The sequence below is a fragment of the Thrips palmi genome, unplaced genomic scaffold (genome assembly GCF_012932325.1).
Source record: "Thrips palmi isolate BJ-2018 unplaced genomic scaffold, TpBJ-2018v1 HiC_scaffold_16, whole genome shotgun sequence".
Taxonomy (NCBI): Eukaryota; Metazoa; Arthropoda; class Insecta; order Thysanoptera; family Thripidae; genus Thrips; species Thrips palmi.
Genome location: NW_023144625.1, coordinates 13678590 through 13695199, shown reverse-complemented (window position 1 = coordinate 13695199; position 16610 = coordinate 13678590). Strand labels below are relative to the sequence as shown.

Genomic DNA, 16610 nt, shown 5'->3' with positions numbered 1-16610 from the left:
GTGGCCGCGCCGCCGGTCGCGGTGTTGGTCGCGGTGCTGACGGCGGCGCCGGTTGCCGGGTCGGAGGCTGCGGCTTCAGCAGCGGCTGCACAGAGAAACGCGCGTGAAGACCTAACCTAACCTTTTAGTTAACTATTGAATCGATTTCATCAGTTTTGCGGCAGCGTTTCACAAATATGCACCATCTGGAGAAATTGGTCAATAGGACTGTGAAACACCGCACAGCTGTCAGCTGTTTCAGTCGCGTCAACGAGACTTCATAATTGCAGTCCTTTTGACTGAGTGAAACACCACGCAGCTGTCAGCTGTTTCAGTCGAGCAAACGTCCCTTGATAGACGGAGTGCACAGCAGCGGTATGACCGTCAGCGTAATTGCTCTCTACACGGAGACAGCAAATATTGACTCGATACTTTTTGTATTTTTTTGCGAAAAATAAAGGCACTTGGTGGTGCGGGCTGCCCCCGCCCGCGGCCCGTGACACACACGCACACACGCACGATACACAGGTGGCGCCACCGTCCCCGCACCAGCGGCACGCAAGGCCTGCATTACGGGGGTGGCCGGCGGGGCCAGCAGGCTGATTCCCAACAGCGCTTCGCCGTTCCGTCCCTCTCACCGAGGCGTTGCTCGGAGGCGCGAGGGAGACAGAGCGGCGGATCGCAGTTCGGAGCCAACCCGCCAGGAGCGTCGCGGCGTTTCGAAGAGGGCGTCGTTTGGACCGGCGGGGAGGGAGGCTGGCTTACCGGGAAGGGTGGGGCGGCGCGCGGCGCCCAGGTGTCTCCGGCAGGGGGGCCGTCGCGGCGGTGTAGTGGCGGCGGCGGTCTGATGTCCCCGCCGCACGAACGTCTCCTAATTGGAGTGGGTGTTGCTGTCGTTGCTGTCGCCGCCGCGATGTCACCACTTCACTTAGGCCGCTCTCCCACACGCACTCACACTAACACACGGACATGCACACTCACACACGCACACACACACTCGCTCACACGCGCCCGCGCCCGGCCGTGTCCCCCGCTTACTGTCGGCGCTGTTCTTCGCTCGCGGCCGTCGCGGCGTGCAGCGCAGCGCTGCGTAGCGCGTGGCGTGTTGCGGTGCAACTGATACACCGCCGGCACGCCGGCACGCCGGCTCTGCCCTGCCGTGCCGTGCCGTGCCCGGCCCTGCTCCACCGTGCCCTGCCGGGCCTAAGGACTGATGCAGGCAGGACAGCGCGAGCGCTGCGGTTGGTGGATCGCTGCGCGGGATAAGCGCTCTGCGCACGCTTCTGCGCATGCTTTCGGCGCCGGACTTTTGAAGCGCGAACCGGTCGCTCGCGTTCGGCGGGCGTTTCCGGAATCGCATCGACTTGCATTCGTTCCCAAAATGCTCGTTTGGTTTAACGGTTCGAGACTGTCCTGGAATTATTTTGCCAGGAGGACGATTTGAAGGGTCGACCGGTCGCCGGGCCGCCTAGCTTGCTCCGCTGCGGCGTTCAACGAGCGCGCGCTTTGGAACGCTCCTCCCCACCATCGGGCCGGGTCCGGCGGCGATGCGGCCCCGCCGTGTCGGCCGTGCGCCGCGCCCTGGAGGGCCATGCCGCCTGCCATGCCGCCGGCCAGGGGAAGGGGCAGCGGGGTATCCACGCCGTGGCGTGCCGTGGCGTGCCTTGCGCCGAGCCGCGTTCAACCTAACGGCAAGTCTGGTCTACAGGGCGTGGCGTGCCCGCACGGCCGCATGGCCCGACGGACGCAGGCAGTCCAGGCAGACGCAGGCTGCAGCTGAATCAGCAAGCCGGTCCGTCACCCCGCCCCGCCCCGCCCCGCCCCGCCTCGTTCGATGCTCCACGCCGCCACCAAGCAGTGGCTCGCCTCGCAGGTTGCTCTCGGGTTGCTCTTCGCTGTCGCGTCGAACCGCGAAGGAAAGCAAAACATTCGAGGAACAGTCGTTTCTGCAGTAAGGGACGTCCAAAGACCGCCTTCAGTCTGCCAAAATCACGATTTTCAGACGTTTGCCACCATTTTGGCCAACTCTCCATCAACACTGCTCCCAAACCAAGCCGGGAATTCGCACACTCGAGTAAAGAGAATGCGGAAGGGAGGTCTAATCAGGACTCGAACCGAACGTGTGACCCTACCAATGGATTCCTCGATCGGAGAGCAATCCATTGGTGGGGTCACACTTTTGGTTCTAGTCCCATTTCGCGACTCTGTAGCTCAAAACGCGTCTAAAATTTTGGCCGCCTCCAGCGGTCTGTGGTCCGCGCGCCGCAACGCCGGCCGCCAGTGGCGTAGGCAACCCATCGGGCAGGGCGGCGCGCTGGGCAGCCCGGCAGCGCGGCGCAGGGGCCCTGGACATCTGTTGCTCCTGAGGGATGCTGGGGCCTGGAAGGCCTGGAAGGACATGGCCAAGGCGCTGCCGAGGGTTGCGTGCGGTGGGGCGGGGCGGGGCGCGGCGGGGTGCGGTCCTGCCGGGGGTAGGGGGCGGCGGCTGGCTGCAGAGGGTGGCTTGCGTTGCCGGGCATGGCCGGGCATGGCACAGTACGTCCACACCGCCCGGCGCGCACGGAGCCCCGAATAGCGGGCTAACTAGACCGGATTCCGCAGCCGTGCGAGGCGAGGACCCCGTCGTACTCGGAGCAGCGACCGCCTTCACGCCTACACGCCGCGCCCCGCCGAGGCCGCCGAGGCCGCCGAGCAGGAACAGGGTGAAAGGGTGACTCCGCCAGCTCCGCCGACGACGGCATGTCAACAGGTGCTCGTGGGCGTGCCCGCCGCCGCGGCCGGTGAGTCGCCGCGCTCATCAGGCTCGTTCCGATCAGTGCCTCTTGCACCCCTGCAAGGCCCCCAAGTGTAAGAGAGACGGGGCGCTGTGCGGCACCCCGCGGAGCCATTGCGCACATCACAGTGTCTTCGTCGCACTCTTCGCGATGAGCGAGCGGCATCAGTCTCCGGGTTCGTTCTTCTGCGCGGTCATTGGTGCGATTCCAGCTTTGGTGGCGTACACTGTACACTAGGTGGGCATGTTCAAACTGCCCGGGGCGCTGGCCGGTGCTGCCACTTCGGCGCCGTGTTCCTCGCCGTTAAAGTCCCCAACTTGTTAAACTTTGTTCGGCGGCCGCCCTGCCGCTACCCTGCTTGTCCTGCTGGCCCCGCTCGCCCTGCTCCAGTTTTAGGCCGGCGCCCTTTTACCTCCCCGGTGCCGCTCCGGCGGGCTCGTTCCGAACAGGGGTGTTTTCGTCGCTCTGCCTCTCTCGCACTCGTGGAACTCGTGGAGCGTCCCCTGCGAGAGCGAGAGAGACAGAGCCCCCAGGGTGGCGGCGCCCCTCGCAACTTCCGTCCCCGGTCCGCGAAGCCCGCAGCACCGCGTAGCACGCAGCACGGCGGTTCATCAAATATTTGCGGGCCGGTCCCGCCCCGGTCCCGCCACGCCGCGCGCCGAACGCACCGAACAAGGCAAGCATACATATTGCGGTTTGCTCCAGAACAGCAGCCCCGCCAGCCCCGCCCCCTGCTCCTTGAGACCGCCACCCCTCCCCCTCCCCGCGGCGTGCAGCCTCGACGCTCGCCGCTACGGATTTTCGCCTCCTTCCCTCATGATTGGCTGTGAAACATTTAGCGCGGTTGGCGCTCTCTCTCAATTAATTTGGAAGCGCGTTTTCTCAAAACTCCAATTTCCTAACTTGTTTTTTTTTTCCGGTTTCCGTCCCAGTGCTTTTCGAGGAGAGCGTTCTCCGCAGTGCTGCGACGGGATGGGCTGCTGGCCGACTCCGAGCACTGCTTGTCGCTCCGTCTCTCTCGCACCCTGGCGGCGCTGGCCGGACGGCCCCTGAGTGCGAGAGAGACAGAGTGACGAAAGCAGAGCTCAGTCTGCTGCGGGCCCTGCTGGCGCCTCTGATTCCTGGCACGGTTCCTGGTCCGGGCAGCGCCGGGCAGCGCCCCCGACGTGGCACCATCAGTCAAAACCAAAATAAAAGTCCCGCCCTCAGCACCCCGCGCGCTGCACTGGCTGCACTGGGTTGCAGAAGGTGAGGTTGGTTGAGGTCGCCGGTTCGGTGTTGGGGCATGTTCGCCCTTTGGTCGTTTCTCCTGTGACTGCCAGCGCGCGCCCGGCCCGCCCGCCCCATAGAGATGCCGCAACCCATTGTCCGGCACCCGCCAGAGGCCCAGAAATCCCATCCCCTTTGTGGACCGGCCCTTCATCGCGACGAGATTAACGCCTCTCTCTCTCTCTCTCTCTCTCTCTCTCTCTCTCTCTCTCTCTCTCTCTCCTCTCTCTCTTCCCGAACGTCGCGAACGTCGCGAGCACCGCGACCCTGTAGGCACTGCACGGCCCTTGTTCCTTGTTTTACGGTTTAATGCCGGGCGGATTAGGCACGGGAGGGGCGAGGGGGAAAGGGTGGAGGGGGGGCGAATGTCGCCGCGTCGGACTCTGAAAGACGATCCGCACGGGTCAAAACGGCCACATTACGCGCTGGGAAACGCCGAGGGAGGCACGCCCCTGGGCACTGGAAAAAAAAATCTCATTCAACGAACGTTAATGAAAGCAGATGATCCGTCGCGTTTCACAACTGCTGTGATAGCCGAGAGGTTAGAGACCTGGGATCGAGTTAAAGCAGGCGGGCGTTCGGATACCAGCGTTACGTACGTTTTTTTCGACTTACTATCCTAAGGGTGGTGGTTCGAGGCCATCCGAGCGGAGCCGTGTGCAATAGACCCACATGCCGGAGGTTCGACTCCTAACAAATATTTCCATTTAATTTTACTGCCTCACCCAGTGCGGTTGAAACCCGTGAACGTGAGCTCCTTCCGTCCATGGGACGTGGTGGTCTAGGGAGTAGAGGCGTCGGTTCCCACTGCTAGGGTCGGCGGTTCGACTCCCCCAACTTCTTGCGAAATTTTGACCGGGTCGGTCGAGTCCTGTTGCGTCAAGAACCCACCTCACACCGGTCCCCTCAACATGGGTCGTGGTGGCCGAGAGCGTAAAGTCGTGTGATCCCGATGGCGGGGTCCGGGGATCGAATCCCATCATTTCATTACATTTTTCGACCGCCTTCCTCCCAGTGCAACTCAAACCCGTCGTCCAACACGCTACCAGACGTACAAGCGTGATAGCGTAGTGGTCAGAGTCACATTCACCTGGCCACTCCGCTGTGGGTGTCTAAAAAGCAATCCGCTTCGGCGGGTTGGCCTCGGCACTGGAGCGATGGCGTATTTGATCCATCAATCCAGACCACCCGGTGTGTGGTTGCGGGTGGTGCCTCCTTGATCCGTCGGGGAGGCGATGATAAGTCCTTTGAAGCTGGCCTAAAACGCTGTATGTTCGGTACGGGAGCGCCGGACAGTGGGGGTACCAGGGGGTACACAACCAACCCTACGAAAACAAGAAGCTCCCACCAAACCTCTTCTCTGTCTGAGTCTCTCTCTCTGTCTCTCTGTCGTCTCACTCTACGTCCCGCCCCTCAAAGAGCTTCGTACTGGGTGCTCTCACCCAGCTGCCTGAGCTTTGGGGTCCTACTGGGTCCCCCGGCGAACGCTTAGAGTCGCTGACGGGATTAACCCCAGGTACCTGATAGCACCGGTTCCCATCCCGAACACCGAAGTAAAGCAGGAGGCCTCCCCATTAAGACTGGGGAGGGGGTGTAGAGTTCAAATTTTTTCTTTTCCCTTTCAAATTTCTCGGTTAATACTCGGTATAATTCGAGTATGGTGGTGGTGCTAACGGGACCGGGCCGCGCCACGCACCGCGAAACCCAGCGAAACCGCAGCCCCTCGCGCTGCCCGCGGCAAAAGTCCAGGGCTTCGTTTTGGCGCTGCTTCCCGCTGCTTGCTCGTTAGGACGCGGGATGAGATTCCCAACAAACTGCGGTTCGGGTGGGGAGAGAGGGGAGGGGAGGGGGAGGGGGGACAGGGTGCGTCGCTGGAAAGGCACGTACACATCGCCACCGAATACAAACGCCAATCACTCGACACGTTGCCAATGGGGGGCGTCCCCCACCCCCTCGCCGTGCCTCGCCGTGCCTCCCCACGCCTCGCCCCGCTTTGATAATCTCTCACCCCTTTCTCCTCCTTGACGCGGGCCCTGCTGGCGTGCCGGTCGGGTACGCGGTGGCAGCTGGGAGGAGGCCTCTCTCTCTCTCTGTCGCACCCACGCGGGACACGCCGGGAGTGCGAGAGAGACAGGCCGAGTCTGCAGTGCCGACACCCCTCTAACCTATCGGCGCGGCCGGGCGGCAGGGCGGCAGGCGGTAGGGGCCTACCCGGCCTCCGAGCGGGAGGTCTCTCTCACACCCATGGCGAGAGAGAGAGAGAGAGAGACCTCCCGCTCGGAATCAGCCCTGGCCACCCTGGCGTGCTCGGTGCGCCCGGGCCTAATTGGCTACCATGGAAACGAGAGGGAGTTGCTTCGGCGGGCCTGCCCAGGGCCTGCCTCGGCCTCCTGCAACCCCAGACCGCTCCGCCTCCCCCCCCCCCCACCGCCGACCGACGTACACGGATAATCCTCAAGGTTACTGCTGGGGTTGCCGCCTGGCGAGTCTCATCCGCAGGAGCAACCACCTGCAATCAGGCTGCAAAAAATAAAACACGAAACTAAGTTAAAGTGAAACAAAACGAGAAATACTTATTTGAGGAAAGTGGCATTTGGTGTGCGGATGCCTCTTCGTTAGTGGGCATTCAGCAGGCACACGTTCGGTTCGACTTCCAATTAGCGACCTTGGAGCAAACGCGTCCGGGATTTTGACCGCCTCCATCGGTCTTCTGTGGAGGAACACAACCAGGCCAGTCTCATACACTGGACAGGGCGAACTAAGCCAGTCGAGCGATCCGGCGGCCCATGTGACCCCATCTCGTACTTGTTGTAACATACGTCTGAAAATTGTGTCATGTACTGACTTTGAGCGACCGCTGCGTCCGAACGCTCGTTGCGAATGGTGCTCCCTAACGCGTGACACCCACCCCTTTCCTGCATCCTCCCTCGCCCCACTCCACCTCCCTCTGCCCCCTCGACCCGTCCGCCGTCCCGGCCGTCCGCACGGCAACAAGTAATGAGGCGAGCACGGAGCAATGGAGAGGAAGCTATTCACCTGAGGCGGAGCGGGGGGGGGGGGGGGGCGCTTGGTGTGGGCGGCGGGTACACGAGAGGAGGCACGAGGAGCGACTGCACGGCGGCAGCTTCAGCAGCAGCAGCGCAAGGGCGCGCCTCGGCTCTCCTTCAAATTTGCCCCGTATAACCGTGCACAGCACACAGCACGCGGAGCGGCGCGGAGGCTTGCCCGGAGGGTGCCCCTCGTCGCTGAGGGCCTGCTTCTGCTCGCCGCGGAGCAGAGACGGCGCCAGGACAGTCGTTTTCGTCGCTCTGTCTCGCTCGCACCTGTAGGGGACGCCCCATGGGCGCGAGGGAGGCAGAGCGACGAAAGCGACTCTCGGAATCAGTCTGCAGGGCCGCGGCAAGGCGACATCTGCATACCTTCCGTCATTATTCAAAGCAGGTCGAGGGACGTCCTGGCCGTCCTCGCCGTCCCGGCTTCCCCGGGACGCTTCTGCAGGCGGACTCCGAACAAAAGCTTTCCGTCGCTGCCTCTCTCGCTCCAATATGGGACGCCCCGAGGGTGCGACAGAGAGAGACAGAGCGGTGACAGTGCCGGACTCAGCCTGCCGGGCCTTCGTGGGGGAAGGGCCGGCATTGTCTGAGATTGATCGATCACTGGGCAGCGCCTCTTTTTAAATTCTTGTTTTATTCTTGTCGTTTTTGTTGTTTTTGTTGTTCCAGGCGTGACGGTGGCGGCCGCAGGACGCAGGCCAACAAGTGACGATCGCTGAGGGTGGGAGTGGCCGGGCAGGTCTGTACCGTCTGTACGTACCCCTCGTCACAGAGCACAGACACGGGCACCACTTCCCAGCACCACGGAATCCCTAGGATAGTAGCTTGACAATCTTTCCACCCGAACGCGCGCTCGGTCCATCATGGGCACGTCTGACAGCGGGGTTTTCTTTGAGTCCGCGCGCCTCCACGCCGACGGTGTACCTAGCGTGTGTGGTGTAGTGATCCACGCAAGTTCCCAGGGCCGCGCGCTTCGCGCTTCAAATTGATTCCAAACGTTTGCGCGGCGCCACTGCAAAAAGGTTCCCCCGCCCCACCCCGCGCTGTAGACTGATTCCGAGAGTCGCTTTCGTCACTCTGTTTCTTTCGCACCTACATGGGACGCCCCATGAGTGCGAGAGAGACAGAGCGACGAAAACGACTCTCAGTGTGCCGCCGCGCTGCCTCGATAACAACGCCCCGTGGGGCGGGCGTTGGGTTCGGGGCGTTCGGCGCGTCACGCGTTCGGTACACACAGGGGAAAACTAAAAACAACAAAAAGCGAGGGGGATTGGGATTCGAACCCGCGACCTTTCCGTTCCAGCATGCGCGCGGTCCGCGGCACTGGCTGGCCGGGGCCGCTGCTGCTGCTGCTGTGCTGGGCGGCCGCCGGCCCCGGCGACGTCGGCGTGCTGGCGGAGTGCACCACCTGGAAGACCTACAACGTGGGCGTGCTCATGGCCTCGCGCCTCGACTCGCCCTTCGACCTGGAGCGGTGCGGGCCGGCCGTGGACCTGGCGCTCGAGGTGGTCAACGAGCAGTACGTCAAGCACCACTGCGTGCGGCTCAACAAGGTCCAGAAGAGGTGGGTCCGACGGGTCCGAAGGACAAAAGCCCTGCTATGCCACCCCGTCGCTCCACGCTCCGCCTCGCAGGGCCGACGCCTCCGGACACCGGGGCGTCCCAGCAGGCCGAGTCCGAGCCGGAGGGTCAGTCGGTCGGTCTCTCTCACACCCTTGCGCGACTCGCCGTGAGTGCGAGAGGGAGACTGAGATCCCTCCCACCCGGAGGCAGCCTGCTACCGCTTGCCCTTGGGGGCACCGCGCGCTGCGCCCACCCCGAGAGCGGTTGTCCCTCCGCTCTCGTCTTACGCGTCGGCCACGCCCGGCCACGCCACGCCACGCCAGCGGCGCGCGCTCCCACGATGTTCCCGTCCCGCCTTCTCATATATCTTCATTCCGGCAGCCGTACGTTCTCATAAGACCGCGGTGCGACTAGAAGGCGGCGCGGCGCGGCGTGAAGTCTAGACGGTTCAGACTATATTCTTTTAGTCCGGCCGGTTCATCTCGCCCATCCCGCCGCAGAGCAATGACTTGCCGGAGCGCAACGTCTGCCGGCCAATTTAAAGTGTGAATAAATGGAATGCACTTTATTTTTTGGAGCAGAGGCCAGCCGCATGCCGAAAGAGATACCTGTTTTTTTTTTTTTGGGCGAGAACCTAGCTTTATGGCAGTGGTTCTCAACCTTAGGGTCGCGACCCCAAGTGGAGTCGCGAAAAAATTTTGTCCGCGGCGACCGGGTCGCGAAATGTTTGGGCTGGCCTACAGGCGAGCCTGCCGCGACTTGGGAAAGTTATCCGGTCTGCCTTGATCGTCGTGGGCCCCTTTGCGCCCTGCCACGCCAGCCCGCCAGGCGGCGGCTTCCACTTGTTCCGCGCCTTCATATACATTTGCGCCGAAAGTTATCAAAACGGTCAAAAATGCCTTTGAAAAATCGGTTTTGGGCCGACTTTAAGCAGCCACTGCGTCCGATCCGAGGCGGGCTTCGTACATTTCTCAACGGGCATTTGTCTTTGGACTTCCTTTCATTTTTTGGAGCGATTGCTCATTGCTCGGGCAGTGCCAAAGATTGATAAACGCTGTTTTTAAAGTGTTTCTTGGGAGCCTAGCTGTATGGCAGAAGTTAATCAACATTAGGGTCCAAAGACCAAATGCCTTGAAAAATTGTTTGAAGCCGCTTGGTCGACGCAGGGCTGCGTCGACCAAAAGGCGCGGTTTTCGTAACTTTGGCTCAACACTGCGCGAACATAATTCGCATTCGACAAAGCTCAAAAATCCTTGACAATGCCCTGTTGGAGCCGATTAAGTCAAGCATCGCCTCGGATCGAGCAGTTGGCTCTTAAAGTTGGCCAAAACGGTCATTTGGTCTTTAGACTCGTTTTGATCAACTTTGAGCCAACACTGCTCCCGAACTAAGGCAGGTAATCGCACTCCGTAACAAAGGCATGCTAAAGGAATGTCCAAAGACCAAATGCCCGTTGAGAAAGTACGAAGACCCGCCTCGGATCAGACGCAGTGGCTGCTTAAAGTCGGCCCGAAACACGATTTTTCAAAGGCATTTTTGACCGTTTTGATCAACTTTGAGCCAACACTGCTCCCGAACTAAGGCAGATAATCGCACTCCGTAACAAAGGCATGCTAAAGGAAGGTCTAAAGACCAAATGCCCGTTAAGAAAGTACGAAGGCCCGCCTCGGATCAGACGCAGTGGCTGCTTAAAGTCGGCCCAAAACACGATTTTTCAAAGGCATTTTTGACCGTTTTGATCAACTTTGAGACAATACTGCTTCCAAACTAAGGCGGATTATCCCACTTTGTGTCAAAGGCATGCTAAAGGAGGGGTCGCGTGGGGTCGCGGAAATTTTTGGCTACAAATTTGGGGTCGGGAGCGGAAAAAGGTTGAGAACCGCTGCTTTATGGACAGTCTTGCATGGGGATGACCTCACGGTGGGCGTCCTGTGACGAGCACCCTGTTGCAGCTACCCGTCCTGCTCCGGGGCCGTGGCTCCGGGGCTGTCCGCCGACCTGCACTTCCAGCAGAACGCCATCGCCTTCATCGGCCCGGCCTGCGCCTTCGCGCTGGAGCCCGTGGCGCGGCTTGCCGCCTACTGGAACACGCCCATCATCACCGGCATGGGCGACCAGGTGAGCAGAAGCAGCCTCCGCCGGCTAGCGCCCGCGAAGCGGCGGGTAGGCAAACCACCCGACTGCCCTGGCCGTCGGCGGCGCGGCGGCCTACCTCGCAGGCTGTCCGCTGTTCAATTCCACAAGCCCACTTTCGACTTTCTTCTCCTTTTTCTTTTTTCAGCCACCATCCGAAGGAGAATTGTCCGTGACGTCGGGCATCCTGAGTCGACTTCACAAGCTTCACAAAGCCAGAAACGGGACGTCAGTCAGGGTAAGCAGGGGTTCCATCACCCCCCTCTCCCACACCCTCGCTTCTCTTTGATGCTGATGGCGTACCTCCCCCGCCCCGCCCCGCCCCACCCCGCGATACCCCAGGGACGCCTCGTCGGCCCTGTGTCGCCCGGCCCCACCCTTCCCATACCACAGTACTCACTCAGATTAAACTAACACAACACTTGAAGGCGGCCAAGTGGGCCGTGGCCGAGGACCCCTGCAGCGAGGCAGCAACCCGGGCGATCTCCGCTGACCCCACTCCTGCCCAAGGGCCCCGAGGGTTCACCAAGGGTTCCCCGAGCGCTTCCACAAAGGGTTTCGCGAAGGGCTCCCACGCGCCCGGCCCGGCCGCCGGCGGCAGCCCACCTAGCGCCCTGTCCTCAAGCGCACCAATTTGTGGCGCTGATTGGTTCGTGTGGTGTGTACACTGATACGGACTGTCGTTTTTGTCGCTCTGGCGCCCTCGCACTCACGGAGCGTCCCGTGTAGGTGCGAGGGAGACGGAGCGACGAGAACGACTCTCGGAATCAGACTGGTACTCCACGCGACCGCGACCACGACCCGGCGGTGGTCGTTCCGTTCGAATGGCCCGCGCAGGATTGTCACGGCCGGTCCGATTTAACGGCCGTGCCTGCCCCTGCCGGCCTAGTGACACACGGATCAAGGCTGCCGCTCGTCTCCTCCAACTAGGCAACCAGCGGCAACCAGGACTACCGGCGGAGGGGCGTCGGTCGGGCGTCGCGGTGGCCGATTGGGGGTCGCCGCTGGGCCGTGGCGGCGAAAGGGTTTCTGGTCCTGTGTCCTATCGCTTCCCGAGGACGCGCCAGAGTGCTGGACAGCCAAGCCAGGCTCTGCCAGGGTGGAGCGGTGGAGCCAAGTCGGGCCTCTTCGTGGTCTTCGCAGTCTCTCGCCGCTCTTTGTGTCGCCGAGGCACGCCGTCAAGGTCACGGCCGCGGAGGGAAGGGGGAGGGGGATCGAATATGTTTCTTTTGAGGATTCATCCCCGCCGCGGACATGTACGCCGTCACCCTCGACACACAAGCGGCGCAGGGCGAGGCCGGGCGGGGCGGTGGGGCGGGGCGGGGGGGGGGGCGGGGCGGGGCGAGGGTTGCGACCCGATTCCGCGCGCTTCGCCTCGCCTCGCCGCCTCGCCACGCCGGGGATAGGTACGGCCACTTTACGGCGGCGGGCCTGTTATCAGGGTCCAATCACTGCCTCAACGGCCTCGGCGCCCCGCCCCGCCCCGCCCCGCCCCGCCACGTTACGATTTACAGCATCTCTCCAGAGCCCCACCAAGGAGTCATAAAACTGTTTCGCATAGAGGGAGGCAGCGAACGTCGAAGGCGGAGTAGGATGTCGAGGCATGAGGTTGTGAGAATGGCGCCTCCTGAATCAATGCAATCTGCATGCAGTCGGAAGCGGTCGAATTGGGCATGACTGTTTGTTCGGTCTGTTTCTCCCAGGGCATGTTCCAGAACAAGACGGCGTACCCCACGCTGACGCGGATGTCGTACTGCCAGTGCCGCCTGGTGCAGGTCTTCGCCGCCATCTTCCACCAGTTCGCCTGGCGGCACGTCGCGCTCATCCTGGACAAGTCGGACCTCTTCTCCCTCACAGTCGGTCAGTTGAACGCGAGAAAGGAGACGGGAGACCAAAGTTCGGCAAAACGCGAATTTAAAAATACTCCTTGGGGATTCAAAAGTAGTCTGCGGGATTTGAATTTTGGCATTGTGTTGCAGGGAAGAACCTGGAGCACGGGCTGAGGAAGGCGGGGCTGCTCAAGTACGTCCGCGAGCTGGACGGCAACGAGGAGGACGGCATCGAGGGCTACCTCACGGACGCCAGCATGTACGCCAGGGGTGCGTGTCTGTCTCTCTGTCTCTCTCGCACTCCTCGTGGGGTGCCACGAGTACAGCGTCCTCTCTCTCTCTCTGTTTCTCTCCTCGCAGTGGTCATCCTGAGCGTGCGCGGCGTGCTCAAGAGGCGGTTCATGCTCACGGCCCACTCCATGGGCATGACGACGGGGGGCTGGACCTTCCTGGACGTCGACATCTTCCACGTGAGTAGACGAGAGACTGCGGCAGGAGCGTGGCCCTGCCCAGCCCGTAATGGTAATGGTACGGAGGATAGGCAAACTCCCGCAGTGCGGCGCGGCGGACCCTCGGCGGCCGTGACTGCTCGGACTGCTTCGCTGCTTCGTCACACGGGCCGCGGCGGTCCAACGACCAGCCCTGACCATGGCGCACCGCCACGCCGCGCCACGCCGCGCCACGCCGCGCCTCAGACATTGAACTACATCTGACGCGGCGTGCGATGCTGCGAACGCGGCGGACGCAGCGCCCCGCGCGGACCAGTCACCTCTCTCACACTCATGGGGCGTAGCCTTGGGCGTAGCGTAGGGGTGCGAGAGTGACACAGCTCTCCTTCGGAGTCAGTCTGCAGGCCAGGCCCCCCGCCAGGGCGGCCAGGGCGGCCAGGCGGCCAGGGCTGCGGCCCGGTTCAAGGAGGCCGACGCGATAGCGCACGCCGCTACGCCGCTCGCCTCGCCCTGCAGTGCCGACGGTGCCGACAACGCCCGTCCTGCACTGGGAAAACACGGCCGGGAGGGGGAGGGGGTAGATTAGGCCCTGCTGCTTTCGCAGTGGCAGAACTACTTCATATACGGCCCTCATTACATCCCCCTCCCCCTCCCCCTCGTCGGCGGGGCCGTGGCAGGGCTCGGCAGGGACGAGCCAGCTCATCAGGGCTTGCCAGGGCTTGCCCGGCCTTGCCCCCGACGGAGCCTAAGTGTCCCCCCTAATGCGAAAGGCGAGGACGGAGGGAGGGCGGCCCCGAAAAGGTAGCGAGCGGACCGGTGTTTGAACCCGCGGCCCGGCCCCGCGAGCGCGTGCGTCCGGGAGGATGACCTTGGAGGCCGCGGTGACCCCCAAGGCCGCGCACCGCCCCCGCCCTTGACGGGCTGGACGACGTGGCACGCCGATTTGCCAATTTGCGGGGCACGCGCCTCAACGTCGTCGGCAGGCCGTCGCCCGGTCCGCGCCGGGGTCAGTGTGCGACTGTTCGAGCCCGACCGAGAGGGAACATCGTCGCTCTGTCTCTCTCGCACCCCGCGGCATATACGAGACACACGACGAGAGCTCTGTTTGAGATCAGCCGGCCCGGTGGCCAGGTGGCCTGGGGATCGCGTAACTGCCAATAGACACGCAGCGCGAGAGTGTGGGCACACTCGATAATGCCACACGGAGGCAACCCGCCTGTGAGGTTGGCAGTGCGATTCGCCGACACTGCAAGGACATGATGCGACAACTCCGCACCCTTTACCGCGGCTTGTCACAGCGACACCGGATCCGTGATTTGTAGTCGCCGCCGCTGCGCTGGTTTGCAAGCAGCGCGTCCGCCGGCGGGGTAGTTCGGAGCGCCGCCGCTAGAGGCCGCTCACGGCGCCGCGCCTCTGCCGTGTCAGTCGTTGACCGCCGAACTGTCGCCCTGCACCAGCTTCGGGCCGTTGCCACCCTCGGACCCCTTAAGCAGGTCCTTGCTGCAATGCCAGTGCACTTCCAGTGCACTTCCAGTGCACTTCCAGTGGTCGCGACACTCGCCGCCGTTGTCGGAATGCAGGGGAGCCGTCGCTCTCGCTGACGCTTTCGGTTGCGTGAAGCGCCATATGTATACCTAGTCGCCCGCCCACGCAGTGAGGTCCGCGGGGTGAGCGTTTTCTACATCAAAGCACAATTTGAGAGGATCCACACCGGAGAGAAAGTACGTGAATCGGTGGATAGCGCCACCTGGACGGTCACCCAACCTTGACCTCTTTTGACACCTGCTCTATGCTACGCGGCCGCGGTGAACAAACTCGGTCTAATTTTCCGACGACTTAGGGACGCGCGTTGAGATGAGACCTCGCATCTGATGCGCGCTCATGGCGGTGCGGTGTTGATGGCCTTTGGATTTGCTGAGCGGAGCCATGCAGAGCCACGCCAGCTACAGCAGTGGCAGTTACAGCGGCGCAGACAGTCGCGCCGTCGGCGTGGCGTCCTCTGCGCTGGCACCCCGCCGGACCCAGCAGACTGAATCCGAGGAGTCGTTCGGTGGCGCTGTCTCTGCCGCACTCGCGGGGCGTCCCGCAGTGTCCCGCCGAGTCCCGCAGGGAGTGCGAGAGAGACACGCCGATGAAAGTCCTCTTCGGCAGTCCGGCCGGGCCCGGGGCCCAACAGACGCTTGCAGCGTAGCAGCGTAATTCGATTTGGGGTGCTAAAGTCGTCTGCGCCTTATCCACACCCCCACCACCGCGCAGTGGTACACATTTCGACGAGAGAACTGCGCAAAGCCCATCGGAAAACAAAAACAAGAAAAAAGTCAGGAAATACCGTTTTGTACTAGCAGTGTGCCCTCTCTGTGGCCGCAGGGTTCCTTCTGGGGCGACCGCGGCTGGATGTGGAACGAGTCGACGGACCTGGACGCGCGACACGCCTACGAGGCGCTGCTGCGCGTGTCGCTGCTCGTGCCCACCTCCAAGTACGTCATCCAGCAGGCTGAGGGTCGTTTCCGTCGCTCTGTCTCTCTCGCACTCATGGGGCGTGCCGTATTGGTGCGAGAGAGGCAGAGTGACGAAAACGACTATCAGTCTGCACTGCAAGCACCGAGATTCGAACCGGCGACCTGTACCGGTACCTTTGCCCACCGTCGCAGGGGCTTCACCGAGTTCGCCGACCGGGTGCGGCAGCGCGCGTTCGAGCACTACAACTACAACTTCAGCGCGGAGGAGGAGGTCAACTTCTTCATCGGCGCCTTCTACGACGGCGTGGTGCTGCTGGGCATGGCGCTGAACGAGACGCTGGCCGAGGGCGGCGACATCACGGACGGCCAGGCCGTCACCCGCCGCATGTGGAACCGCGAGTTTGAGGGTCCGGCAGCCAGAGCCGTGTTTACCCCCGCCTCTCTGTCTCTCTCGCACCCTCACGGAGAGCCCAGTGAGTGCGACAGAGACAGCGCGACGAAATGGACGAAACGACTCTGGGCTGTTTGCACAGGCATCACGGGGCACGTCCGCATCGACGACAGCGGGGACCGCGACGCCGACTACTCTGTGCTGGACCTGGACCCCATCACGGGCCGCTTCGAGGAGGTGGCGCACTACAGCGGGCTCACCAAGAACTACACGCCGCTGCAGGGCAAGCAGATCCACTGGCCGGGCGGCAAGGTGGGGCCGCCGCCCGACGTGCCGCCCTGCGGCTTCCTCAAGCAGTGCAGCTCCTCGGGTAAGTCCTCGCACCCTCCTCGGCCTCGGCGTCGAACTGACGACCGCGGAACCGTGTCAACAGGCCGCCCCCGAACCTCGTTAGAGGCCACCGAGCGCCTGGTGGCGGAGGCGGAGGCGGGCAGGCGGCCCGGCGCACCGTGGTCGGGCTAGTTAGGCGCAGTGGGGCTGGTTCGGATCGAGCAAGCCCCTTAAGGGGTGGAATCAAACACGTGGCACTTCCACTCTCGATCTGATAGGAATATGCTGTCACTCCCTATACCGCCCTCCGATCAAGTCCATTTGAGGGATTGCGAAGTCGGAGTTTGGTCCACCGCCCAAACAGGTGCCTGGGGCACTCCA

The 16610-nt window shown here is 62.7% G+C and overlaps 1 protein-coding gene across 1 annotated transcript in view; it reads left to right on the top strand.

Annotated features, from left to right (window-relative positions):
* Nucleotides 1–8451: 8451 nt before the first annotated feature.
* LOC117643023 (atrial natriuretic peptide receptor 1) overlaps nt 8452–16610 on the top strand; it is a gene marked incomplete at its 5' end in the record, with an annotated part of 41520 nt that continues 33361 nt past the window's right edge. The window contains 9 exons of the mRNA XM_034381661.1: nt 8452–8639; nt 10591–10756; nt 10920–11009; nt 12475–12631; nt 12751–12870; nt 12961–13070; nt 15417–15526; nt 15701–15915; nt 16042–16269. Of these exons, the coding sequence (XP_034237552.1) occupies nt 8452–8639; nt 10591–10756; nt 10920–11009; nt 12475–12631; nt 12751–12870; nt 12961–13070; nt 15417–15526; nt 15701–15915; nt 16042–16269 (1384 nt within the window). The remainder of the gene's footprint in view (nt 8640–10590; nt 10757–10919; nt 11010–12474; nt 12632–12750; nt 12871–12960; nt 13071–15416; nt 15527–15700; nt 15916–16041; nt 16270–16610) is intronic.